Raw genomic sequence first — 26,193 nt, forward strand, 5'->3', positions numbered from 1 at the left:
GAGTAATTTATTTTTTCGGGCACACCATGCGGCATGTGGGATCTTAGTTCCCCGACCAGGGATCAAACCTGGGCCCTTGGCAGTAAGAGCACTGCGTCCTAACCACTCGTTGGCCAGGGAATTCCCAGCCAGAGTAATTTTTTAACATCAGTGTAAGATGTAGGTGCTTTTATTTACTTTTAACTATTTATTAGGGGAACTTTCAAATATATGTGACAGTAGAGAAGAACTATAACACTGCACAATAGAGCTTATCAGTATTGTTTGTTTTTTTGTTTGTTTGTTTATTTGTTGCAAATTGTCGAACCAGAGGAGGGGGCATTCAGATGAGAACTCCAATGCCAAAATCAAACAAAACCGTGTCCTTGTGTGTGCACCTTCCAATACAGCTGTTGATGAACTTACGAAAAAAATTATGCTTGAATTCAACGAGAAGTGTAAAGACAAGAAGAATCCTTTAGGTATGATACTTATGTGGGCTTTTCATTTGTTTTTGTTTTCAGTGTTTAGTGTGGTAACTTTGAATGACAAAGAGCAAGCCAGTTCTGGTCATTTTTTCTACTTGAGGCTGTGGCCCATGTGTACTTACTGCTTTGTTTACTGAATATTTTGGAGCATTTATTCTGTGCCAGGCCCTGTGCCGTTTGAAACACCTTAGAGCAGCCCTTGATTCAGTTGTGTAGGGGTTAGGGAAGACTTTTAGAGGAAATGATATCTAAGATGAAACTTGGAAGAGCAATGAGGAAGTGAAGTGGGGAGAGGACTCTGGTGGAACTTACTGTACATAAAAAGGACCAGAAGCCAGAGAACCGTGGATGGTTCAGTCTAGCTAGAATATAACGAGGTCCACCAAGGCAAGGGCTTTTAAAAATGTGTTCATTGTAGTAACCCCCGTGCCTGGAACAGTGCCTGGCACTCAGTTGGGACTTAGTAGATGTTTAGTGACACAAAAGCTAGAGCAGTCATCACTTATGGTTACCGAGTGCTCACTATGTGTCAGTACTCAGAGTAATCCTCTGAGCCATGCAATAAATAACCTATCTACATTTTATAGGCGGAGAAGCTGAGGAGTTGAGATGTAAAGTATACCACAGGGACAAGTCTTTTCAGTACAGTTGACAGATTGAAGAGCATTGCCACCGAGGATTCGGAATGCTTGAGCGAATGTGTAAAGTCATTTCTGTGCACTTAACCTTAACACCTCCTCTCACACCAGCCATCCTGAGTGGCGTGGTTATGGCTCTGGGTCGGGCTGCTCTTCTAAGCACATGTATCTCATCTTCCCTAAGCAAATTTTATTTTCCTTGATGTTACCTGGCAGTGACCTAAATCAGTTAAGATTCAATTAGGCTTCAAATAATAGACACTCCAACTACAGTGGCTTAACTATGATAGAAGTTTATTTCCTTCTTACTCAGAAGCCCAGAGATGGGCAGCTGAGGGATGATACTGGCGTGATGACTCTACTTCCGAGTCTTCAGAGACCTAGGGTCTTTCTACCTTGTTGCTGCACTACGTGGGACCCCCCCACTCCTTAGTGCACCTCATGGTCAGAAACAGCTGCTCCAGCACCAGTAGTCCCATCTAGCAAGTGCAAGGAAAAAGGGACAGATATACTAGCTGTGCTTTAAGGAAAGTTCTGAGACGCTGCCAGTAGCACCTCTGCTTATTTCCTTTTGGCCAGAACTTAGTCCCGTGGCCACACCAGCTGCAGGAGCAGCCAGGATGTGTCGTCTGTCTTCGCAGGGATCACACATATTTCCCCTTTTATTGCACATGTATTAGCTACATCTAGAGGTCATTTGCTTTTAAAACTGAAAATGCATTGTGAACGGCAACTTTTCTACTCACCATTATGTTTGTGAGAACTATGACTTTATGTATCGCTGTATATGGATACGGTCATTCATGTTAACTGCTATAGGGTGTCTCATCTATGAGTGCACAGTTCATTCGTTATCCATTGATAGAAATGTAAGTTCTTTCCCTTTTTTTTTTTTTGTTATTTCAAACTTAATTCCTGTACTTGTGCCTGTTTCTCCAGTGCAGGATGAAAACGTTTACTGCAGTGACTGAGTTGTATTGTGTTGTACTGTACAGCAGCTGAAGGGAGTACACTGGAGTACTGTGTTCTTACTCACGTCTCCTGAGTATTCATACAGGCTGCTAGGGCAGTGCTTTCACACTGTGGCTTGTGACCAGTTAGTGGATTGTGAAATCAGTTTAGGGAGATCAGAACCAGCATACTTACACAAGATAAGATAGAACAGAAGAGAACAGAAAAGATTAGAGTGTAGGTAGTGAGGGGTAAAGTATTGTATTGTGAAACCTGTTTTATTGGTGAGGTATGAGTGTGCTGGCTTTCAATGTGAAGTGTACCTCATACTATAGATCACGGTCAAAAGAGTTTATAAAAACACTGGTCTAGTGTATATATACCTAGAAATGAGAATGCTGGGTTGAAGGATTTGTGCTGATTCTAGATAGTGCCCGGTTCTGCTCCAAAGTAGTTGTATCAAATTATACAACCGAGAACAGTTCCCGCGTGGTTTTCACTTTCCTTTCACTGAGGGAGGGTAATAAGCCCTTTTTCAGGTGTGGGCTGACAACACGAGAAGGCTGGGACGAAGGTGGCACAAGTGTAGTGTCTAGGTTGGATTTTTAATATTTTTGTTAGAGAGAAAATGACATCTCTTGTCAGTAAAGACGGCTTTTTTCTTCTTATTCAGTACTTTCATTTTTGCTTCTTTTCACTATGTCCAGTGGTCCTGGGTGTCCTTTACAGAAATACCTTGGACATCTCACCATTAAGTGTGATGTTTGTTCCTGGGGTTTGGTATATACGCTTTTATCAGGTTAAAAAAGTCCCCACCTAATTAGAGTTTTTTAATGAATGGGTGTTGAATTTTACTGCATGCAGTTTTTTTTCATTCATATACCCCTCCCCCTCACCATATGGCAGTGCAAGCACAGAGTCCTAACCAGGGAATTCTGCTTTTCTTTTCTTTCTTTCTTTCATTCTTTCTTTTCTTTCTTTTCCTTTCCTTTTTTTTTTTTTTTTTTGTGTGGTACGCTGGCCTCTCACTGTTGTGGCCTCTCCCGTTGCGGAGCACAGGGTCTGGACGCGCAGGCTCAGTGGCCATGGCTCCCGGGCCTAGCCGCTCCACGGCATATGGGATCATCCCGGACTGGGGCACGAACCTCTGTCCCCTGCATCGGCAGGCAGACTCTCAACCACTGCGCAACCAGGGAAGCCCCTTTTCTTTTCTTTCTTTTCTTCTTTCTTTCCATACCCCGAGGCTTAAGGGATCTGAGTTCCCCGACCAGGGTTTGAAACCAGGCCCATGGCAGTGAAAGTGCCGAGTCCTAACCACTGGACTGCCAGGGAATTCCCTACAATGCTTTACTAATTTGAAAATATCTTTGATTCCTAGAATAAGGTCTGCTTGGTTGTGTACTATGATTTTTTTACCACATTGCTGGATTGCTATTGATTTTTTTAACTGACGGCAGCCTATAATTTTTCTTTGTCATATCTTTGGTTTTAGTATTGAAGTTATACAGACTTTAAAAATGAAGTTATACAGGGCTTCCCTGGTGCCGTAGTGGTTGAGAGTCTGCCTGCCGATGCAGAGGACATGTGTTCGTGCCCTGGTCCGGGAGGATCCCACGTGCCACAGAGAGGCTGGGCCCATAAGCCATGGCGGCTGAGCCTGTGCGTCTGGAGCCTGTGCTCCACAATGGGAGAGGCCAGAGCAGTAAGAGGCCCGTGAACCACAAAAAAAAAAAAAAAAAAAAGAATTTATACAGACATTTATTTGGGATGTTTCATATATGACAGGGAATTACCTGTTACTTGAAGGTTAATTTGTTTTTAGTGTTGTTTTTTGGGGGGCTTCTTGTTTGTTTGTTTTTTGTCTGTTTTTTGACAGATGGGTAAGTTTCTGTGTGCTGAATGTCTTTAATTGTTGGTTTATTCAAGTTTTCTACATTTGAGTGAGTTTTGCTAATTCATATTATTCAAGAAAAATCTCCACTTCACCTTAGGTTTTCAAATATATTGGTATAACATTGTTCACTGTATTCTCATTTTTAAAATCTCAACTGTATTTTGGTTGGGTCACCTTTGTCATTCTCTGTATTATGTGTTTAGGCTCTAAGTCCACATGTGGCATGGGCCTATAGTTGGAAAGTCCTAGAAGAGAGTTTTTTTTCCCAGCTAAGCCCAGGCCAAGATAGATTCATGTCGTTTTCATCCCTCCACCTCTTCCATGCCCTCTTGCTTTCTAGTGGACGTTAAAATCCAAGCCCCCATTGTAAAATTTCTATATGTTGATTGGAATGGTAGTTTTGCTGATGTAGATATTTGTCAAACTCTGTAGAACTAAGGATTTTTAAATCTCTGCATTTGATTGTATGTAAATGAAAAAACAAACACCTAAGCATCTAGAGAGTGACCAGCCCTCACCCTGTTCCCTCCAGGGAAGCCACAGCAGCTCAGGGGCTTTCACCTCTGTTTTTCACCTTTCTCTTTGTTTTTGGCCCCTAGGAATTTCTCTTACATCCTTCTGAGCTCACCCTGCAATTTAAAGGATGTCTGTTTTAATTTCTGGAGCATTTTTAGATGCTTATAGTGGCTATAAATCTCATCCACCTTTCTGGTAGAAACACAAGTTAGCAATTTTGACACCTTCAAGTAAATGTTGGTCAGAGAAGATGGCTTCAAATTTTAGAAGAATGAGCTGAACTAGGAACAAAAATATGTGTGAACAGCTGTATAATGAGTTCATTTATTCATTCAGTGTATGTTTATTGTACTTACGTGCCAGCTGCGCTTCTAGGCTGTGACCAAAACAAAACCTGGTTCTTATGGGACTTGGATTCAGTGGAAGGAGATAGCAAACAAGTATGTGATGTGTCAGATTGGGATAAGTGCTAATAAACGCTGCATGATTGCTATAGTTTAGTAGTTCAGTGAAGCAGTGGGAGACTTTTAGATTAAATAATATCTGAAATGTGCTAACCTAAAATTAAAATGTGGTTAATAAACCAGTTAAATGATGCTGACAGTTTTTGGAATTACCATATTCCAGAATTTCCAGCATCTTGTGTCCCTTAGATCCTGGAGTGGCATTGTGATGTGGAACAGTGTTTCAAAACCGTGGTTCTCAGTATTCTGCAGAAAAGCATTTGATGGTCCTGTAAGATTCTGTTTGGGGAATTCAGACCTGCATTAATAGAGAAAAGTCTTCATCTTCGAAATATCCTATGGTCAAGAAATTTGTTTTATTTTCACTCGCCATTTCCCAAATACATTTTACCATGGAGTGATGTATAGAACATAGTTTGAGAAGCATTAGTGTAATAGAATCTCAACTCTGCAGTGTACTGCTTGTGCAACCTCAGTAGCTTTTATTAGGTGGAAATAAATCCTTGCCTTATAGGATTCTTATGAAGCAAATCTAAAAGAATGTGTGTGGAACCTCTAGCGCAGTTCCAGGTATTTGGTTGATTAATAGTTCATGTTAGCTCCTTTCTCTGATTGTTAATATATTTGCTTAGAAATAATTATTATGTACAGAAATTGACAGCATTCTTATTAACCTCTAAGTGTGACTTCTATCAACAGGAAACTGTGGAGATATAAATTTAGTACGTCTAGGTCCAGAAAAGTGTATTAATACTGAGGTCCTAAAATTCAGTTTGGAGAGCCAAGTTAACCACAGAATGAGTAAGTACTGAATAAAGGTATATATAAATTGATTTCTGTTTCTTTTTGTATGGTAGAAAATGGCATGGGCATTAAAGGTAATTTGGAGACCCTAGAAGTAGTCTAGTTTTGAAAGCTAGTTTTTCTTCTCATTTGTATGCATATGTGTGTATTTGTTAGAATCAACAGCTTTTTATCTTTTTTTTTAAAGAAAAAGACTTACCTTTTCATATTCATGAGATTCACAGAAGAAAGGAATTTCTAGATCATCAACTAGATGAACTTTCTCGCCAGCGTGCTTTATGCCGAGGTGGAAGGGAACTACAGGTATCTAAACATGTCTTGATCAGTGTTTTTTAAAAGCTCATAGATAAACTAGTTGGTGAGTATTTGATGCCATTCTTTCATTGTGGAATAGCATAATTTGTGTACAAAAATGTACACAGAGATGGTATGCCTTACATTCGGGGTTAACCTTTTTTTAAAAGAACAAGATAGTAAGTATTTCAGACTTTGCAGGCCACGTGCAGTCTGTTTTAGCCACTGAACGCCACTGTTAATAGCATGAAGGCAGAGTAGATAACACGTAAGTGATGCCCCAAGGGTTGGCCTGCTTAAGCAGAAAGCGTACCTGCAGTACTCTGAACAGAACTGAATCATACACACTATTAAGAATTTATTGGACTTCCCTGGTGGTCCAGTGGTTAAGAATCTGCACTTACACTGAAGGGAGCTCAGGTTCGATCCCTGCTCAGGGAACCCTAGTTCCTCATGAGCATCCCTCATGCTGCACAGGGGGGCCACAAAAAATAAAATAATTTATCAAATTAGCACCTACTGATTGAAGCATGGGGTGCTGGTTGTCGGGTAGCTGGACAATGAGCTGATGTTTAAAAACAGACCACAAGAGAAAGCGAAATAGAGAAGTTTATTTTCACAGGTCTTGAGGAAGGTATAAGGCATGTCTCGTGGGGCATGACAGGCAGGTCAAGGGAGAGTGCAGACAGAGAGAGACAGGCCCTGGCACACATGTCATTATCAGAGTCCATGCGTGGAGTACTTTGGGGTTCCCAGGCTAGGGCTGGATTGGCCAATTTTAACTGAAAGAGCAGGGTTTTGGTAAGTAGCTTAGAGGGTCTCTTATCTAAAGGGCATATAAGGGGAAGGCACTGGATGGCAGAGGAGACTGTTGATCACAAGAGCTTATGTTGGCTGGTGGGCCGGTGACTCCACGGGCTGCCATCTAGGGCGTGCATGTGTGTGAAGGGGCCTAGTGTTAGTTTGGGGTCTCTGCAGGCTGCTTGGCCAAACAAAATGGATGCCAGGGCATCAGTACCATGGAGTAGCTTAGCTAAACTCTGACACACAGCAATACAGAAAGACTGGTATAGAGAAAACACACTGGGTGAATCAGTTTTTCATTGGTAAAGTACTGGCTCACCCTTTTGAAATGTGAGGCAGTCCATTGGAAAGCATTTTAAAATGCTTAATTTAATTTTAATGATGGCATTCTGATTTTTTCCAGAGGCAAGAATTAGATGAAAAAATGGCCAAAGTTTCACAAGAAAGGCAGGAGCTTTCTTCTAAAATTAAAGAGGTAAGTAGTTCACCTGTAGCACTTTACTGGTATTACTTTTTCTTTTTTAAAATTATGAAATAGTTCAGACAACCTGTGGTCTTTTCTCAATTACATTTAAAAATTTGGGGGAATTCCCTGGCTGTCCAGTGGTTAGGACTCTGCTTCCATTGCAGGGGGTGTGGGTGTGATTCCTGGTCAGGGAACTAGATCCCATGTGCTGCAACTAAGAGCCCGCATGCTACAACTAAAAGATCCCTCATGCTGCAACTAAAAGATCCCACACGCTGCCGGGAAGATCCCACATGCCACAACTAAGACCCAGCGTAGCCAAATAAATAAATAAATAAGTAACTATTTGAAGATACAGGAAAAAAAAAATACACATCTGAATTCAGGTAGAGTGACAGTGGCTGGGATGTGGCCCAAGAAATATAAGCACCTTTTTTCTCAGTTTTTGGCTGAAAGCATACACTCCTTTTCCTTGTTTCTGATCACAAAAAATCCTTCTATAACATGTATAACTTTTCCCAGTTTTCTTTGGATATAAAAATATCAACTAACATTTATATTGGTCAAAGCTAGAATGAGCCAGGTGTGTACCCCATCACCAGCATGCAGCCCTTAATGAAATGAATTGGCGGTCAGGGAAAGAGAGGGTAATACTCAACCGGTAATGGTATTTGTATTTTTGAGCTGTGGTTTTCCTCTTGAATGTATTATTGACCTTCTCTGTGTGGCTAAATAAATATAATTGAACTTAATGTGTATTTCCACTAGCAGTTTGTTTATTTAAATCAAAAGTTATGTGGAAAGCTTTTTATTAAAACTTTAAGCTGAGCCCAAAATTAATCTTCCCACATTTAAGGATGAAGTCCATGTTTACCTGTATTATGGTTTTTGCCGCTGATCACATTGTTCTGTGGGCCATTAAATTAATTGTCCTTGGCAGTTTTACTCATTAGATAGCTGAGAGGAGAGGTATGTGACAGTTAACATGTGAGCACCAGAAGGCCACAGTTGCCACCCTCTCTTCACATACATGCCTTGGCCTCCATGGTTGAATCTATCACATGTTCAGGGATGATTCACGACAGCTTTTTCAGGAGGGGAGATAGGCTACCTGAATCTATGATGAGAGTACTAGTTTATTAATTTGAACACTGAATGATATGCATTGTGAGGTGTCATTCATACTGTTAGTCTCCATCACAGTTTATTCCATTATAGTCTGGACCAAGGTTGTTGGATTCCACTGTGGAACTAGAATGCTTGTCAGTTTCACAGGCGTTTTTGTTGGTACTATCCCTTATAAAAGAACAATATTACATACTTAAAAACTAACAGCAAAGTGTATGTTCAGGCTTAGTTCTGATCCTGGTTTTACTCAGATAATTGCTTCACAACTCAGTAGAATTACTTAATCTTTGCTTATTCTGATACCTTCCCTCATACGTCAGGCTGTAAGAATTGTAATCCACTTCGACCAAATTAAACCTGAATAAATTTTTCTTAATGTGCTTATTATTAACTCATGTTCTGAGATTAGACTCCACTGCAAAGTGTTCTTTCTGGTGGCTTCTGATTATCTTGAATGTTTCTTCTCTTTTCTAGGCTTGAGGTTCCTACCTAACATTTACTAGACATTATTCTGCCACATAATAAGTGTAGTTAAGAATTTATATACAACTGAATGTTGATGAACTTTTATTCTCTTAGGTTCAAGGATGCCCACAAAAGACACAGAACATCATCATCTTAGAGTCCCACATCATCTGCTGCACACTGAGCACGAGTGGTGGTTTGCTGCTCGAGGCTGCTTTCCGTGGGCAAGGGGGTGTCCCCTTTAGTTGTGTCATTGTTGATGAGGTCAGTAAGCAGTCGGCCATACAGCTTTGCTAGGAGTAAGGAGTAAGTCTTAGATGAAGAGTGGCTGCCGAGATGTTGACAAAGTGGTCTTTGCATCTGATTTTGACCTGCCATTACATATGTATTCTCTTATGTTGAAATACGCTGCTAATGACCCACCACGATGAAAATTTCTTTTTCAGTATCGGGACTGCAGTCTTAGAGATTCCTGATTGTTCTTCATAAAATCCCTCCCAAGGATTATTCTAGCTCCTGCTTGGGATATCTCTGGTTACCTTTTTTTTTTTTTTTTTTTTTGCGGTACGTGGCCCTCTCACTGTTGTGTCCTCTCCCGTTGTGGTGCACAGTCTCTGGACGCACAGGCTCAGCGGCCATGGCTCATGGGCCCAGCTGCTCCGCGGCATGTGGGATCTTCCCGGACCGGGGCACGAGCCCGTGTCCCCTGCATCGGCAGGCGGACTCTCAACCACTGTGCCACCAGGGAAGCCCTCTGGTGACCTTTTGAAGCATTTTTAATATAACTCTGGACAGCTCTGAGCCACCGTATTTTCAGCTAACATCTTTATTTCTACTTCATTCATTGAGCAAACATTTATTGGGTACCTACTGTTTGCCAGAATGTAGAGCCAGAAGACAAAAGAGATGGAAAATGAGGTACAGAGAACCCATCCAGGAGATCCAAGATCCAGTATTCACCAAAACGAAGGAATAGAAAAGATGGAAGTGATGAAATAATTGAAGGAAATGTCATTGAATTGAAAAGAAGCTTGAGTCTTGCAACTGAAGCGGCCTACTGAGGAGCAAGGAAGAGAGAGGGGGTGGGGCACACAGACACACAGTCCCCCCAGGCATGTGCCCAGCAGGGACAAAGAAGACAAACTGGGGACATGACATGGCCCTTCTTGCTTATGGGCTGCTTCCCAGGTGGTAGTGGCACCTGAGTGGTGGCTGACTTCAAAACGTGTGTGGGTTTTTTTCCCCCGCTTCGGCGTTTAGAATGTTTTTGTTGTTTTGTTTTCTAACCAAAGGAAGTTCTTATTTTTGATCTTTGGTGCAGAAGGAGAAAGTGTATGTTTCTGAATGGTTAGGACACTTGTGAATTGGATAGACTGTATATGGATAAATAAATAATAGAGATAATTCTGATTATGTCTCCATTCTGTACTCTCTTACCAAGGCCGGACAGTCTTGTGAAGTTGAAACTCTTACTCCACTCATACATCGTTGCAACAAGCTCATCCTTGTAGGAGATCCTAAGCAGCTCCCTCCCACAGTCATTTCTATGGTATGTTTTTTCACATTCGTGTTGCTTTAAAGTGGAAGGGGCTTGTTTGTTTTTTTTGTTTGTTTGTTTTGGGCGGTGGGGCGGTCTTTCTTGGATCATCATCTCTTATTTGCAAGGATAAATAGGGAATGGCTGAGAAAAGAGAACCACTGTTGAGAGCCTTCATAGTGAAAGTCTCCGGAAATGCTCCTTTGTTCATAATGTGCTAATGTGTGTGTGACAGGAGCAGTGTGAGTGTCACAGACCAGAAGTTTAGGAGGAGGATATCCCATGTGCAGTGGGCTGCTCCTTTGGGAAAGGCAGTGTGCAGCTGTTCTAAGGGCTGTATCTGATTTATTTTAGTAACATAAACACCAAAACAATAATAAAAGAAAAACTTTAAAAGCAGGGAATAGAATCCAACCTCCTGATTTATCTTTCAATATGTGCAAATTTGAGGAAAACAGTATAAAGAGAAATTATTCTTACAGTAACGTTTTCAATTTTAGGATTCTGTATCCTATAGCACAGGAAAATGCCGGTGTCCCTCACATCCTCTGAAAGGGAAGGTGGTGAAAGGAAAGAGGTTGTGGGCTGTGCTTGTGGGAAGATGAGCACCAAAGTTGTGGTTCCCTTCACTTCGTTTCTTAAATCTCACTAAAGATGGCTCCTAGAAATGCACAGCAGAATCAGGATTCAGATGTTTTGGGTAATCTTCATAGGTCTAGATGACGGTTTTGAAGTTTAATGAAATTTGAGCATTTTACTGATACATAGATTATTTGTACAAATATAGAGTAGTGGCTGCATAAACTGTCCCAGAGAACAGACCATTTTCACAGCATTTCTGTTACGTTATGGAAAGAAAGCAGGTTTTTTTGGTTAGTATTGTTTTTGACTTTGGAATCATCAAAATGATAGTGCAGTTCTTTGACGTCTGAACACTCGTGCATGACTGTTCAAGGGAGTAGCCTAGGAGCGCCCATGTCCCTGAGTGAAAACCTTGTCCATAGGACAGAGCTGCTGTGGGAGGTTCTGCTTGTGGAGACCTAGGAGGAGCCAGCTCTGCCCTGCATTCCTTGAATAGTTGCAGTATTTCAGAAACCTACTGATTTAACTTCCTGAAGGGCCTTAGCACGTGGTAAGTGAAAAGGGTTGTCGATAGGCCTCAACTTCACTGTCTCCTTTGGTGATTGATTAAAAACAGCAGAAATGAGAAAAATCCATTTGGGCTTTTCTTATTGTTGCAAAAATAATAGAGGCTTATTGAGAAGATTCAGAAAATAATTACAAAGTTAATTTTCTCAGCATGCCTTTCTAACCCTAGGGATAAGTACTATGAACAGTTTAGTGAGTATTTGAACAGTTTGTGGGCATGTGTGTGTTGACTTTTTTTCAGTCTGTGTTCATTGAGTGCCAGGCTAATTCAAGCACTGTTTTTAAGTTCTGGCGTCATGACAGTGACGAAAATTGACAAAAATCCCTGGCCTCTGGCTTCCCTGGTGGCACAGTGGTTGAGAGTCCGCCTGCCGATGCAGGGGACACGTGTTCGTGTCCCAGTCCGGGAAGATCCCACAAGCCACGGAGCGGCTGAGCCATGACTGCTGAGGCTGCGTGTCCGTAGCCTGTGCTCCGCAGCGGGAGAGGCCACAACAGTGAGAGGCCCGCATACCACAAACAGAAAAAAAATCCTCGCCCTCATGAAGCTGACATTCTAGTGGGTAACAGACAGTAAATAAGTTACTAGATTCAGAATGTCAGATGGCTATAGGGAATGTATAAATTTGTGTATATGTATGTAGGTTTTTTTTTTAATTTATGGCTGTGTTGGATCTTCGTTTCTGTGTGAGGGCTTTCTCTAGTTGTGGCAAGTGTGGGCCACTCCACATCACGGTGCGAGGGCCTTTCACTATCGCGGCCTCTCTTGTTGCGGAGCACAGGCTCCAGACGCGCAGGCTCAGTAATTGTGGCTCATGGGGCCAGCTGCTCCGTGGCATGTGGGATCTTCCCAGACCAGGGCTCGAACCCTTGGGTCCTGCATTGGCAAGCAGACTCTCAACCACTGTGCCACCAGGGAAGCCCTGTATGTAGGTTTTGACCTTGTTTAAAGGTGGAAGAATCAGTCTGTACCAAATTACCTTTTTTTCCAGTCAGTAAATAGATCAGGGATATATGTTCATGTCAAAACATAAAAATCTCCATCATTTTGTAGGAAGGACTCAGTTTTTTTTTCTGGAAGTAGATGTGTTACCTCATATAAACCTCTTTCTTTTTTCACAGAGTGAAATAAATGAGGTTTTTTAGCTAACTTGAATAGATAAACTTTGGGGGGTATAGATGAAATTGCCAAATGTCTACTAAAAATATTCTCTTTAATTATACAAACCTATTTAATATCACATATGTAAATAATCACATATATAACTAGTATAAATAAGAAGTAACGCCTGTTTTCTCCACTCTGCTAGTTTGTGAAACAGGTTTATTAAAACTTTGCACATACATCTTCAACGCTCATATTGTCAACGTCACTCATAAAGATTGCATCATCCTAGTGGGTTTTCCAGAGCACATTTTTTGCTTCTAGATTATTTAAGACGTAATACTTTTTGAATCTTGATATGATGCTACCATTGAAAAGTATATCCCAAGGCACGACCGTGATAACATTAAGACAGTTTTCTTCGTTTGTCAATTAAGTCACTGTGTTTCAGATCACAGGTTTGTAACCCTTTCTTGGATTTATGAAATCAACTTAGTTGCCTGTGTCCTCCACTAGAATGTAAGCTCTGTGACATTTGATCTTCACTGTAGACTGTCAGCACCCCAAATTTTAGCTGCTTGGTATATGATGGATGGATGAAGAAAGTGGTCTTTCAGAGGCTTATTTACAATGGCATTCATTATTTCTAGTTGTGATAGCATAGCCCAGAAATAATTGTTAAAATCTGGGTTACAGTTCTTTGCTGCTTTTATCATTGATTCTTTCAGGGGACCCCTGTTAGCACCTATAAAATAGCGAGAGTTGTGGTCATTCACAAGATCACATCTCGTTCATAAGCAGTATGTGGGTTTTCTAAATAAGGGGAAAATACCTTAACTTTTGTAGTCAAGCTACATGGCTTTTCTAGGGCTGGAGTCGGAAATATCTTCTCTCTCTGAATCTTTGGTTGTTGGTAATACCTTGTACATTTGAGAGCTCAGTGATTGTTTTGTTTTTTTTTTAATAGTGGGAAAAGTACACATGAATTCTTGCAGATTATTGTTTTGTTTTCCTCCTTTCAGAAGGCCCAGGAGTATGGCTATGACCAGTCGATGATGGCCCGCTTCTACAACCTTCTGGAAGAGAACGTGGAGCACAACGTGATTGGCAGGCTGCCTGTCTTACAGCTCACCATTCAGTACAGGATGCACCCAGACATATGTCTCTTCCCTTCTAATTACATTTATAACAGGAACTTGAAAACAAATAGGTGAGCTCTGTTCATTGCATGTTCACCTGTTTTATTTGTAGGTTTGGCTGCTTAGGAAGAATAGCTCTTTTGTTGTGCTTTTAGGTCTTGTTATTAAAAACACAAAGGTTTAATAATTTTAATTACAAAAGTCCTATTGATTGTAGCAAATGCAGATAAATGAAAAGAAAGGGATAAACCCAACCCCTATTGATACTACCCAGAAGTAATCACTGGTAACATTTTGTTATATCTACTTCCAGTCCTTGTACTATGCACATCTTTTTTTTTTACTTTTTCTCCTTTTTTTGGAGGAAAAAAGCACACCATGCTCTACATAGTATACTGTAGCATGCTTTTTTCACTTACTGTATTATGAGTAACTTTCCAATCATGATTGTTATATTTTAATTTACATGGGTCATTCTCCCTAGTACTAGAATAGAAATGAAATTCACCTGCTACCTCTCACTAAAATATGTTATTTACAAGTATTGAATTTTATTTAAAAAGAAGGTCCTTCTTGTCCTCTTAACTTTCCCTTGCTCTCTTCCACAGAAAGAACAAATAGTAATAATAATTCTAAAACATTTTCTCTTGTAATTTGACTTGCATTCTAAATGGTGGCTGCTCTTTTGTAGAATGACAGAGACCATTCGGTGTTCATCTGACTGGCCATTTCAACCCTACCTCGTGTTTGATGTTGAAGATGGTTCAGAAAAGCGGGATAATGAGTAAGTTCTCCTTTTTCTTCAGTCCCCACTGATGGTCCCAGAATTTTTGTATTGTTTCTGTTCATATTTAAATTCAAAATACTTTCCATATAAATCTCTCTGCCTAGTGCCAGTGCACAATCATTTTCTTTTAGCTGGGTTGATAACTTCACCTTTTCAATCATAAATTACTGATGTCTTTATATATTTCAGTCTTGATTTTTTTTTTCTTAACTGGGTAATGGGGGTTATGTTACCTAAAATGCGGTCAGCACTTCAGTAGATCCATGCTGAGATCCCAGCTGTGAGTAAAACAGACGTGGCCCCAGTGCAAGGCTGCTGTGGTCCAACAGGCGAGACAGACATTAACCAGGCCATCACCGTGGTGATTAATGGTTCCAGTTGGGTTAAGTATTGTGACGGATAAGTACAGATACAGTTGAATCAAGGTGTGAGGCAGAGGGTGGACAATACTTCCAGCATGTTGGATTGTGAATCAGGTGGTTTGTGAATGACAGCACAAAAGGAGCAGTGGTTGCTAATTAGCAAGCACCTCAGAGGAGCCGGGGCTTCTTGTGAGAGAATAAAGGAGGAGGAGCCCGGAGGCTGCATTTGTTAGCACAGATAGAAATGCCACCCCTGCATCATGACGTATGAAGAAATAGAAATTCCACCTCTGTGTCAAGAGAGAGCTGCAAAGCAAGTGGTGTCCTCCATGAGAATAAGATATTAGTTAATAGTGGTGGAAGGAGGGGCCCCTCAGTGAAGAAGTTAGAAATACGGAGCAGTTGGCTGGGGGGTTGCTATTCCAGAGGGACTGTGGAAGTTGTAGTAGGGTCTGTTGGAATGGAGCAGGGGATTGAGAGTTTACCGCATAAGTATTATGGAGATGGATGTTCACGGGAAGAGAGTTGGCCTGAGAGGTGACCAAATAAAGCTTTCAGGTATGGAAAAGAAAGCTAGCTGACTGGCTTGTCCGTATAGTAAGTCTTGAAATTAGAATAGTGAATATTTAAGGCTTTAAAGTGAGACAGATAAGGTAGCCTCGGGAATAAAGTTGCGCGTGCAGGGCATCCCCCAGTGTGCACACATGTTGCATTTGGTATGGTGACGAGGGAACGCATTGTAGTTCAGGAGATGAGTTGGGAGTGCAGGATGAGGCCAGCAAGGACAGAGGACGTGATCCTGCTGTAGGGCCCCGTGTTTGTTCATCTCTGGGAGCCGGGTCACATTTAGTCCGTGTGGCTGCCATCCTCTCGGTCATGTGGTGCATGATCTGCATGACCTGTGGTGGGGAATGCAGGAAGGTAGTACATCTGAAGCACTTTTCTCAGTGTTGGGAAGATAGTCAATCCTTAATGTTAGCTATTCATTAGTCATATCTTCATTATTATTATGAATACTTTGGTTCTCACTGTGGCTATCCCTGTTTTAATAAGTGAAGAAACTGGTGCCTTAACATCACGTAACTCGAACCACTTTTCTCTCCTACAACTTTGTGTTTCACTGGGCAGTTATTTTTATATTTATTCATATGTACAATATTAATGGTCATTATAACAGCCTCTTTGAATCACTGCTGACTGAATAAAGATGAAACCTACCTATGTACCCTTTACTGTAGTGGAAAACCAAGTGGAACTTAACTTAGCAATTGGACTGCTATTAGTTTTGATGTGTTGTATTTTTTTGTTTTCATCTTATTTAGCTCATATGTAAATGTTCAAGAAATAAAACTGGTAATGGAAATAATTAAACTTATGAAAGACAGAAGAAGGGATGTTACTTTCCGAAACATTGGCATAATAACCCATTACAAGGCTCAGAAGACGATGATTCAGAAGGATTTGGACAAAGAGTTTGATAGAAAAGGGTGAGGCATCTCTATTTTTACAGAGATTTTGAGTTTTTCTGTTGAATTAAAAAGAAGAAAGAGGGGATAGAAGGAAAGAAGCAAAGGAAACTTAACTCTAGGGGGTGGTCTTAGACCCTGGTAGTATAGAACAAGGAGACTAGGACCCTGGCTCCATAGACTTGTGCTGGGAGGGAGTGTGGTTACACGTGTAGCCCCTGCAGATGGAGTGCCTACTGCCAGTTCAAATGTCATCACCGTTACACTTGACAATGGAAGTGACTGAGAAATTCTTCAGGCCTTTACCTTTAGTTGGATGACTTGTTATCTGAATTCTAACTCTACTGAGAATCATGTATTCACATTTTCACTTACAATAAATTATTTAACCCTTTTAGTGCCTTCATGTATAGGGTGAAGATCATGTTTTTGTCTCCTTTATGCCTCAACAGTAAAATAAAAAAATTAAATATTAGAAATCCATTAACTCAAAAGTTTCTGCACCTAGAAACACACAAAGTACCAAAATTGACTCTAGGAAAAGCCAGAAACTTTGGATAGACCTATTAAATGTAAAAAGAGTGAGTTAGTAATCACTTTCCAACAGAGAAAAACAGAGGATCAGGCTTCACAGGTGAATTCTGTCCAACATTAAGAATTAGCACCAGTCCTATGCAAATGCTTCCAAAAAATAGAAGGGAACACTTTCTAACTCATTTTATGGGGCCATTATTACCCTGATACCAAAGCCATGGAGACATCACCAGAAAAGAAAACTATGGACCAATATCCTTTATGAATATGGATGCAGAAGTTCTCAACAAAATAATGGCAGCTGAACTCAACAGCATATTAAAAGGATTATTTACCACAGCCAAGTGGAATTTATCTCAGGAATGCAAGGTTGGTTCAACATATGAAAATCAGTCAGTGTGATATACCGTATTAAAGGGGGGAAACCCCACATGATGGTGATCATCTGAATAAATGTGGAAAAGACATGTGACTGAATGCAGCAACCTTTCATGATAAAGATACTCAACAAACTAGGAAGAGAAGGGAACTTCCTCAACCTAATAAAGAGCATCTATGTAAAACCCACAGCTAACACATCATACTTGATGCTAAGATTGAAAGCTTTCCCCCTATGATGAGGAAGGATGCCACTCTCTACTCTCTCTACTTGCACTACTTCTGTGCAGCACTGTATTAGAAGTTCTATGCAGAGCAATTAAGCAAGAAAAGGAAATAAATGGCATCCATATTGGAAAAGAAGAAGTAAAAGTGTCTCTTAACAAATGGCATAATCTGGGACTTGCCTGGTGGTCCAGTGGTTAAGACACCATGCTTCCACCGCAGGGGGCATGGGTTTGATCCCTGGTCAGGGAACTAAGATCCTGCATGCTGTGTGGCCACAAAAAATCCAAAAACCAAAAAAAAAAAAAAACACAAAAAACTAACAACAACTACAAAATAAAACAAATGGCATACTCTTACATCTAGAAAAACCTAAAAAAAATCTATGCAAACTACTGGTCCTTATAAACAAGTTCAGCAGAGTTGTAAGGTACGAGATCAGTATACAAAAATCAGTTGTATTTCTTTACACTCTAGAGAAGTCTGAAAAGGAAAATTTCTTAAAATTCCATTTACACTAGCATCATAAAGAACAAAATACTTCGGAGTAAATGTAACCAAAGAAGTGTGAGCTCATACACAGAAGGACAAAACGTTGTTGAAAGAATTTAAAGTACTAGATAAATGTAAAGACATTTCATGTCCATGGATCGGAAGACTTAATATTGTTAAGATGGCACCATTCCCCAGGTTGATCTACAGATTCATTGTTACCTCTGTCAAAATTCCAGCTACCTTCTTTTACAGAAATGGACAAGCTTATTCTAAAATTCACATGGAAGTGCAAGAGACCCGAAATAGCTTGACAGAGAACAGTGTTGGAGGGCTCACACTTCCCTCTTTCAAAATTTACTACAAAGCTATCAACACTGGTACTGTCATAAGGGTAGACAAATATAGACCAATAGAATAGAAGTGAGATTCCAGAAATCAGTCCATACATTCATGGCCAGTTGATACTCAACAAGGGTGCCAAGCCTACTCATTGGGGAAATAATAGTTTTTCAACAAATGGTGCTGGAATAACTGGATATCCACCCGCAAAAGAATGAATTTAGACCCGTGTCTCACACTGTATAGAGTAATTAACTCAAAATGAATGAGTGCTCTGAGTCTAAGAGACAAAACTATAAAACTTACAAGGAAACAAAGGTAAATTTATATGACCTCAGATTAGGCAACAGATTCTTAGATATGATACCCAGGCACCAGTAACCAAAGGAGAAGTAAATCGGCCTTCATAAAAATTAAAAACTTATGTGTTTCAAAGGACACACTATCAAAAGAGTGAAAAGACAACACACAGAGTGGGAGAAAATACTTGCAAAATATTTATCTGACAAGTCATATCCAGCATATATAAAGAACTCATACAACTTAATAAAATGATAATCTAACTTTTTAAGCGGGCAACGGATGTGAAGAGCATTTCTCAAGATAAACAGAAATCGAACAGGCACATGAAAAGCTGCTCCACATCATTTGTCATGAGGGAAATGCAGATCAAAACCACAGTGAGGAGATATCATTTCACACCCACCAAGATGACTATCATTACAAAAAAAAAAAAAAAAACAATAACAAGTTTTGGAAGGGATGTGGAGAAATTAGAATACTTACACATTGCTGATGAGAAACTGCAGAAAACAGTTTGGCAGTTCCTCCTAAAGTTGAACATAGAATTACCACGTGACCCAGCAATTCCACTCCTAGGTACATACCTGAAAGAATTGAGAAAGGGTTCACACAAAAGCTTGTACATGAATGTTCGTAGCAGCATTATTCATGATAGTCAAAAAGTGGAAACAACCCAAATGTCCCAAAATGGTACCTAGGTAAGAAGTAAATTGTGTATCTGTACAAGCGAATAGTCAGTCGTGGAAGGAATGAAGTACTGTTACCAGTCTACGACACGGATGAACCTTGAAAACATTATGCTAGGTGAAGGAAGCCCAACACAAAAGGTCCCATATTTTATGATTCCATTTATATGAAATTTCCCATGTAGAAAAGTCCATAGAGACAGACAGTAGATTAGTGGTTGCCAGGGCCTGGGGAGGGGGAGATAGAGACTGATGGCTGATAGGCACAGGGCTTCTCTCCTGGGTGATGGACATGCTATGAAATTAGATAGCGGTGATGACTGCACACTGTAGTGAATGGACTCAACACCACCAAATGGTGTGCTTTAAAATGGTGAATTCTGTGTTATGTGAATTCTACTCCAGTTTTAAAAGATAGCACTACAAAAGTAAGAAATACTACTGTATAAATATATATATTTAATAATTATCTTTTTTCAGCAAATATGTTTCTCTCTTCGTAAATAGGCCAGCAGAAGTAGATACCGTGGATGCCTTCCAGGGTCGTGAGAAAGACTGTATTATTGTTACATGTGTCAGAGCAAATGCCATGCAAGGCTCAATTGGGTGGGTAACTGTCATCATTGATTCTTTGCTTGTTTATGATCCAGAGTTAGATCTTTTTAATCACTGTTAGAGAATACCATCATTTGCTCTATTTTCTTATATAAAAAATTGAGTAATATCATGAAGGTTTCTTTTTTAAGTTGTGAAGTTGATCCACTGTTAGGTCTGCTTCTCTTGGTACCTTGTGTATTAACCCATGTCACAGTGTGAATCTGTTGTTTCACTTGATAAGAGTGAAACAGATTATTGAATCCAGTATATTTTGCAGGGGCATGCTCCTCTCCATGGTATGTGTCATAATTGATCTACTATCATATTTTTAGGATCTTTGAAGGCTTAAAAATCATACCATTAAAATTTCCAATATCTCATCCAAGTCAAAATAGGAAATCGACAGACAGATGCATCACTTTGAAGGAAAGCACTGGGCCTCTTGTTTGTTTGCTGTCCTTAATGGGAATTGCTTCTGTGTCGGGTCCTGCACCACGAGCTTAAAGCAGGAGCCCAAGAAAAGCTGTCTGAAATGCCTGTGTCTCACCTACACTGACATGCCGAGTCTTTCTGAAGAAAGAAGTAACTCTTTTTTTTTTCCTTCTATTGCTTAGGTTTCTGGCAAGTTTGCAGAGATTGAATGTCACCATCACACGAGCCAAGTACAGCCTCTTCATCCTGGGACATTTGAGGACCCTGATGGTAGGTACATTCTAGAGGACCGGGGAACTCCAGAGTTTGCTCATGATGACTGATACCGGGTTGAGGTTTTGTTTTTATTTTTCATCAAAGTGGAAATGATTTTGAGGCTACAAACAATAATGAGCCTCTTCCCACTGGTTGTTTTGTCCTCCAGCAGCTTCTTCCTGGGAGCTTTTATAATGCCTAAACCGCTCACCCTTTCTTAGCCCAAGACCCAGGTATCTGTAGTGTACTCTCAAGATGAGCTTTAAAAAAATTGTATCTACATCGTAGAATTGTTAAGAAGACATGTAAACCCATATATGTAAAGTGCTAGAAGATTGGTTAGCACTTAGTAAACACTCAGTAAATGTGGCTATTAGCCTAGCTTAATGCCAGAGAGAGGGGGAATTTGCAGGAAAGTGCTTGGATCTTCATTTCTGTCTTGGCACTTAGAGCAGCACTGCTTGCTGTTTCCCTTGAGGGGTGAGTGGCATCAGAGCTCAGCCATGCATACAGATACTCCTGTAGAAGGAGGGGCAAGTTTACATGTGTAGTCGACAAATAGTAATAGTACAGCTTAATTTGGTGAACCACAGCTAGATAAAGCATGTATTTGCCTGCCTCATTAGGTGTAATAACTCAGTTTCTCTAATTTCTGTATATAACAGAGTCATTGTTTTATCTCAGGAGAGGTGCCAACTCAGTAGGATTTTCCCCTGTTTTGGTTAGTTCCACCAGAGGGCGCCCAAATACAGTCTTTCTCATTCAGCTCTTACCTAGATTTGTGGTCTTCAACCTTTGTTGTTTGTGTACCCCCTTGAAAGAATGTTTAAAAGCTGTGTATCCTCCGCTTTTAAGTTTATATTGAAAATGTTTCATCGTTAAGTGTTGATAAAGACTTTGTTTCTAATGTACTGTAAATATTTGACATTTTAAAAGAAAGCTATTAAAAATAAATCCATTATGCCACTCTTAAATATATCCAGTGGAATAGAGAGCAGTGCTATTCTTTCTGCTCTTTAAAATTGAATTGCCATTTATACTGTTTAGGATAAAATTCAGTGGGGGTAGTTTATATATTTTCATAATTAAAAGGCTTTCTGTTAATATGACTATTAGGCTTTTCTGCCACAAAAACTTTACATGTAAATTTGAAAATTTAAAGAATTGGTTTTCATAACGATTTGGGGAAACTGTGTGAAGGGTGTGTGGAACCTCTGGACTGTTTTGGTAACTTCCTATGAATGTATAGTTACCTCGAAGAGTTTTTTAAAAAAATATATTTTTCCTGTGACCATAAGGATCTGAGTATTAACAAATGATATCTTGTCAGTTGAGTAACATATTAACAATTACTCTTTTCACACAGTTGAATTTTGATAATGTTCAAACCCGAAAAGTAAAATGTTTATAGAGTTGTGTCTCTTAGATGCCCTGATTGCAGGAGCCTTCATGGGCACCCCTCTGTTTACCACCCCCTCTATTTGACACCCAGGCGTGTTTACCTCCCCTAGCTGTGTGCCCTGTGGTCAGATTTGGGACAGGTGAGACTTGTGGTTGTGAACGATGGAGTGGAAGGGCAGAAAAGCCCCAGGAGGACATAGGGAACTGGGGTTTGGAAGCTGAGGTTTGGAAATTGATTCCTAGAAAACGTGCTCACATCCCCCCGAGTAAGTCTCTGTGAGCCCCAGAGTCACCGTCACGCAGATTTGAAGACCACTGACGTCTAGCTGCAGTATAGACGTTATTATCTTCACTCTGGGAAGCCAGTGTGGCAAAAAGAGACCGACAGAACAGAGTAGAAAAACTTCCAGTTTATCATTTGGACTTCGCAATCCAACTTGCGTATTTGTCCTTGGGCTTCCCCCTTCCCTAGCCTCTTTTTTTTTTTTTTGGTTTTTCAGCCAAGTTTCCCTTATGGAGATAGAATCAGTGATTAAGGCACTCGGTTTCCTCTGAGAAATCAAGACTAATAGCCCCTTCTCAGAACTGTTTTTGTGATCTAGGGATTGGATTAAACAGCAAGTTTAGGTGCAGTAGAATTGGCAGAAATAGCAGCAAGGCCATCTGCTTTACATCTGCTTTCCAGCCACAGGGTAGGACTCTCAAGAGCTCTCCTGAGTCAGGGAGATCTGAGCCTGGTACTGCTTACATGCACCTTCCTGATGCATGCGGTCACCGTACCGTGCACTTGATTTACGTGACTTACTTTAAAAGGCCCTGTGAGGTCTGCATTGCCACCATAGTTTATCAAATCCAAGAAGCCAATAGTTATATAATGTGCGTCATTATTTTATGCTCCACTATTGAACTGTGACACTTTATTTTCACTTAGAATTTTTGTCTTATAGTGACTGAAAGAACTCTTTTAGACTTTAGACAGATTTTTATTGGGTTGGCCAGAAGGTTCATTTGTTTCTTTTCTGTAGCATCTGAATGAACTTTTTGGCCAACCCAGTGTCATATCACTCTTGTTCATACCTAGGAAAAACAGCAAAATAGGTAGACTAAGATACCCCTGAAAGCATCTCACTCTCAGACTAACACTCTGGTCGTCCCCATTCACCATCCCATGTACCCTTGCTGATGCTCGAACCATTCCCTGTGCAGTCAGAGGCATGTCATGAGAGGGCCCCACTGTGGTCCCGGGGTTTTTTCCAACTTCTGATCTCCATTCTCCAAGTTGTAGTGCTGGTACTTTCTTGTCTTATCAGAGGATGTCTGTGGAAAGATTTTTCAGGCAAGAGCCAGGACTCATTCCTTTTAGAAGTGGTTTGTTGAGTAAAAGTCAAGCGGTTGTAGTCGCCCAGCCATGAATTCCTCCAGGATTACATACATGGAAACTGCTGTCTGGCCTAGAGGCACCCTAAAGTCAGAAATGGTAAAATGTGAAAATAAAGTGCATTTTATTTATTTTATTTTATTTCAACGCACATTTTAGAGTCATTTAAATAAAATACTATTCATACCTTACAGTGAGGAAACAGGCTCAGAGAGGTCAAGTGATTTGACCAAGGTCACACAGCAGGTCAGTACTATGTATGCAGCTTCACTGCTATACCCTTACCCACCTTCATGAATAGTGCAGGAGCCCCCATGAGGGGAGCTATCCTTTCCTTCTCTTTCCTTCAGTCTCTGTCTTTTTTCCCTCCCTCATACTCTCTCTTTCTTCTGTCTAAAGAGGCCCAAGTTCTGATGGTTGTAAAGAAGCAATTTATTGCTGAGGAAACTCTAAAAGGAAGAGAGGAGAGATGCGTGAGTTGGGTTTTTGTTTTGTTTTTCCGTTTAGATGTGCTTTTCATAATTTAAGCTCTTCTAGAAAAGAGACACAAGTGAGACGACATCTTTGGAATAGTTATCTCAGCAGATTAAGATGGTTTAGCCCTTGGGAGTTTGGGAAGCCTTTGGGAATTTGATGCAAGCTGTGGTCCTCTTTCTAGAACAGTCAGCATGCACTCAAGAGTTAGAGCTTTCTGAAACCAAGCCTTCCTCTTCCAGAATGTTAGCCTTGGCCGGAGATAGGCAAGACTCTAGGGTCAGCAGTGTCAAAGGGAACTTGGTGGGATGACAGAGCCCTTCTGTGTCTGTGTTGTCCAGGATACTAACCCTAGTCACATGTGTCTGCTGAGCACTTGAAGTGTGGCTGGTGCAACTGAGGAAATGAATTTTTAATTTTATTTAATTGAAGATTAAAGAGCTACATGAGGCTACTGGCAGTTGGTACAGATTTGCATGACAGCTAATTCACCACGTGGCCTGAGTATCAGTGGTAAAATGAGGGAAGTACTTTCTTAGAGGTGGTTCCCAGTGTTCTGTTCTAGCAGCATGGCTTTATAGTTTTGTATTTGACCTTATTTTTCCTTTCAGCCTTGTCTGAAAAGTAATGGATTCTTGAGAATCTGTTCACGAAAGTATACTTACTATTTGTTCAGAAGTGAAAGCTGGAACCTCTGCTTCCCAAGCATATGAGTGTTTCTTTGGGATGTAATTTTCTTCCTTCTCTTTGTTTCAAGGAAAACCAGCATTGGAACCACCTGATTCAGGATGCGCAGAAGCGGGGTGCCATTATTAAGACTTGCAACAAAAACTATAGACACGATGCAATGAAGATTCTGAAACGCAGGCCCGTACTGCAGAGAAGTCTGACTCACCCTCCTGCTATCACCCCAGAGGTGTCCAGACCCCAGGGCAGAGTGCCCAGCAACAAGGTAGACAGTGAATTTGCCAAGATGTCTCTTGCTTCTTCCCTGTACCCCTCACCCTCTGAGTCCAAAGAAGCCACTGTCACTGTTACCGCAAAGGACCCTGAAAGGCCACCCCTTCAGGACTGGCTTCAGGACCCACGACTGCTTAGGAGGATGGGCTTGGGCTGTGAAGCCAAAGGGAAGTGCCTCTGTGAGCTGCAGCCCTCGAGCCCCCGGTATCCTGGAGCAACGCCTCCCTCTGGAGAGCCAGGCTCCCCCGGAAGTCACCAGGATCTGACCAGTATCAGGCAGCAGGCCCCCGCCAAGGGAGCTGCTGTGAACAACCACAGACCTCATATGCAGTGTGATCCTCCAGCTGCTAGTACCAATACTTCCACGAGTGAGAGAAGATGTGCCCAGGAAGGGGAGGCACTCAGCCACAGGAGGGAGACCAGGGCCTTCACCAAGGGGGATCAGGAGAGGCGTGGCTCTCTGAGCCACCACACAAAGAGGAACTCAGGCTGGGACGAGAGAGGACTGGAGGAGGAGGACAGTAGCTTGAAGAAGAGGAAGCTTTTGTAGTGGAGCCAAATGAGACTGTCAGCCACAAGCATTACTGCACATTTCAGATGACCAGCTAGTAGGACTGTCCAGATAAGATTATTTTTTTTTCCTTAAAGGAGTTTGTGTGCTGTTGGAAAACAGAAAATGTATCCTAACACATGGGCCTCTTGGTCATCTTCAGTACATTTTGTCAGTTGCAAAAGCTTTCAGAAGGCATTTGTGTATCAGTAATAATGTCCTCGAAGTCGAAGACTTAAAATGTTGATCTCTTGTTCTTCTGTAGGAAAGGTCAGACTGGAGGATTTTAAGAGGATGCTGTAAAAGTTGGAATGTATATTTGTATAGCAAATAACAGAATCCTCTTAAAATTTAATCTGGTAGACAGCTTTTCTTTCCCCTGCTTAAAATGTTAATCATTTTCAACGGAACCAACCTTATATTTAAAAAAAAAAAAGATGGGAGCAGGGCAGTTCCTTTCAGAGATTGTTGTAGCAAACAGACGTTTTTAACAGCCCAGGTGGCCTGAGAGAAGTGAGTCAATGCGTTGGGTCAGAGTCCTGTTAAACCAACTGGAGTGTCCTGGGCAAGACCCTGGGAAGCAGAGCTCTGTTAGGTGAAGTTCCACTCCTGCACCTTTTTAGACGAGGCACCTTGGCACAGGATGTTACATTTCTGTGATGAGTTTGTCTGCCCATTGTAGTCAGCACGTAGTTCTCTAGCTAAAATTCTCATTCTTCGTGAGATAGAAGAATGTGAAATGAAAGAATA

At 40.9% G+C, this 26,193-nt stretch overlaps 1 protein-coding gene across 1 annotated transcript in view; it reads left to right on the forward strand.

The window, feature by feature from the left end:
- The window catches only part of LOC308610220 (putative helicase senataxin), a gene marked incomplete at its 3' end in the record, with an annotated part of 70,196 nt that extends 44,753 nt beyond the window's left edge, over positions 1-25,443 (forward strand). Inside the window, exons 14-25 of the mRNA XM_081259442.1 lie at positions 311-461; positions 5,630-5,731; positions 5,922-6,037; positions 7,236-7,307; positions 9,006-9,155; positions 10,333-10,440; positions 13,705-13,892; positions 14,513-14,605; positions 16,293-16,457; positions 19,904-20,002; positions 20,608-20,695; positions 24,691-25,443. Of these exons, the coding sequence (XP_081115568.1) occupies positions 311-461; positions 5,630-5,731; positions 5,922-6,037; positions 7,236-7,307; positions 9,006-9,155; positions 10,333-10,440; positions 13,705-13,892; positions 14,513-14,605; positions 16,293-16,457; positions 19,904-20,002; positions 20,608-20,695; positions 24,691-25,443 (2,085 nt within the window). The remainder of the gene's footprint in view (positions 1-310; positions 462-5,629; positions 5,732-5,921; positions 6,038-7,235; positions 7,308-9,005; positions 9,156-10,332; positions 10,441-13,704; positions 13,893-14,512; positions 14,606-16,292; positions 16,458-19,903; positions 20,003-20,607; positions 20,696-24,690) is intronic.
- Between the last annotated feature and the right edge of the window lie 750 nt (positions 25,444-26,193).

This window comes from Mesoplodon bidens (assembly GCF_964165515.1).
Source record: "Mesoplodon bidens genome assembly, contig: HAP1_SCAFFOLD_97, whole genome shotgun sequence".
NCBI lineage: Eukaryota > Metazoa > Chordata > Mammalia > Artiodactyla > Ziphiidae > Mesoplodon > Mesoplodon bidens.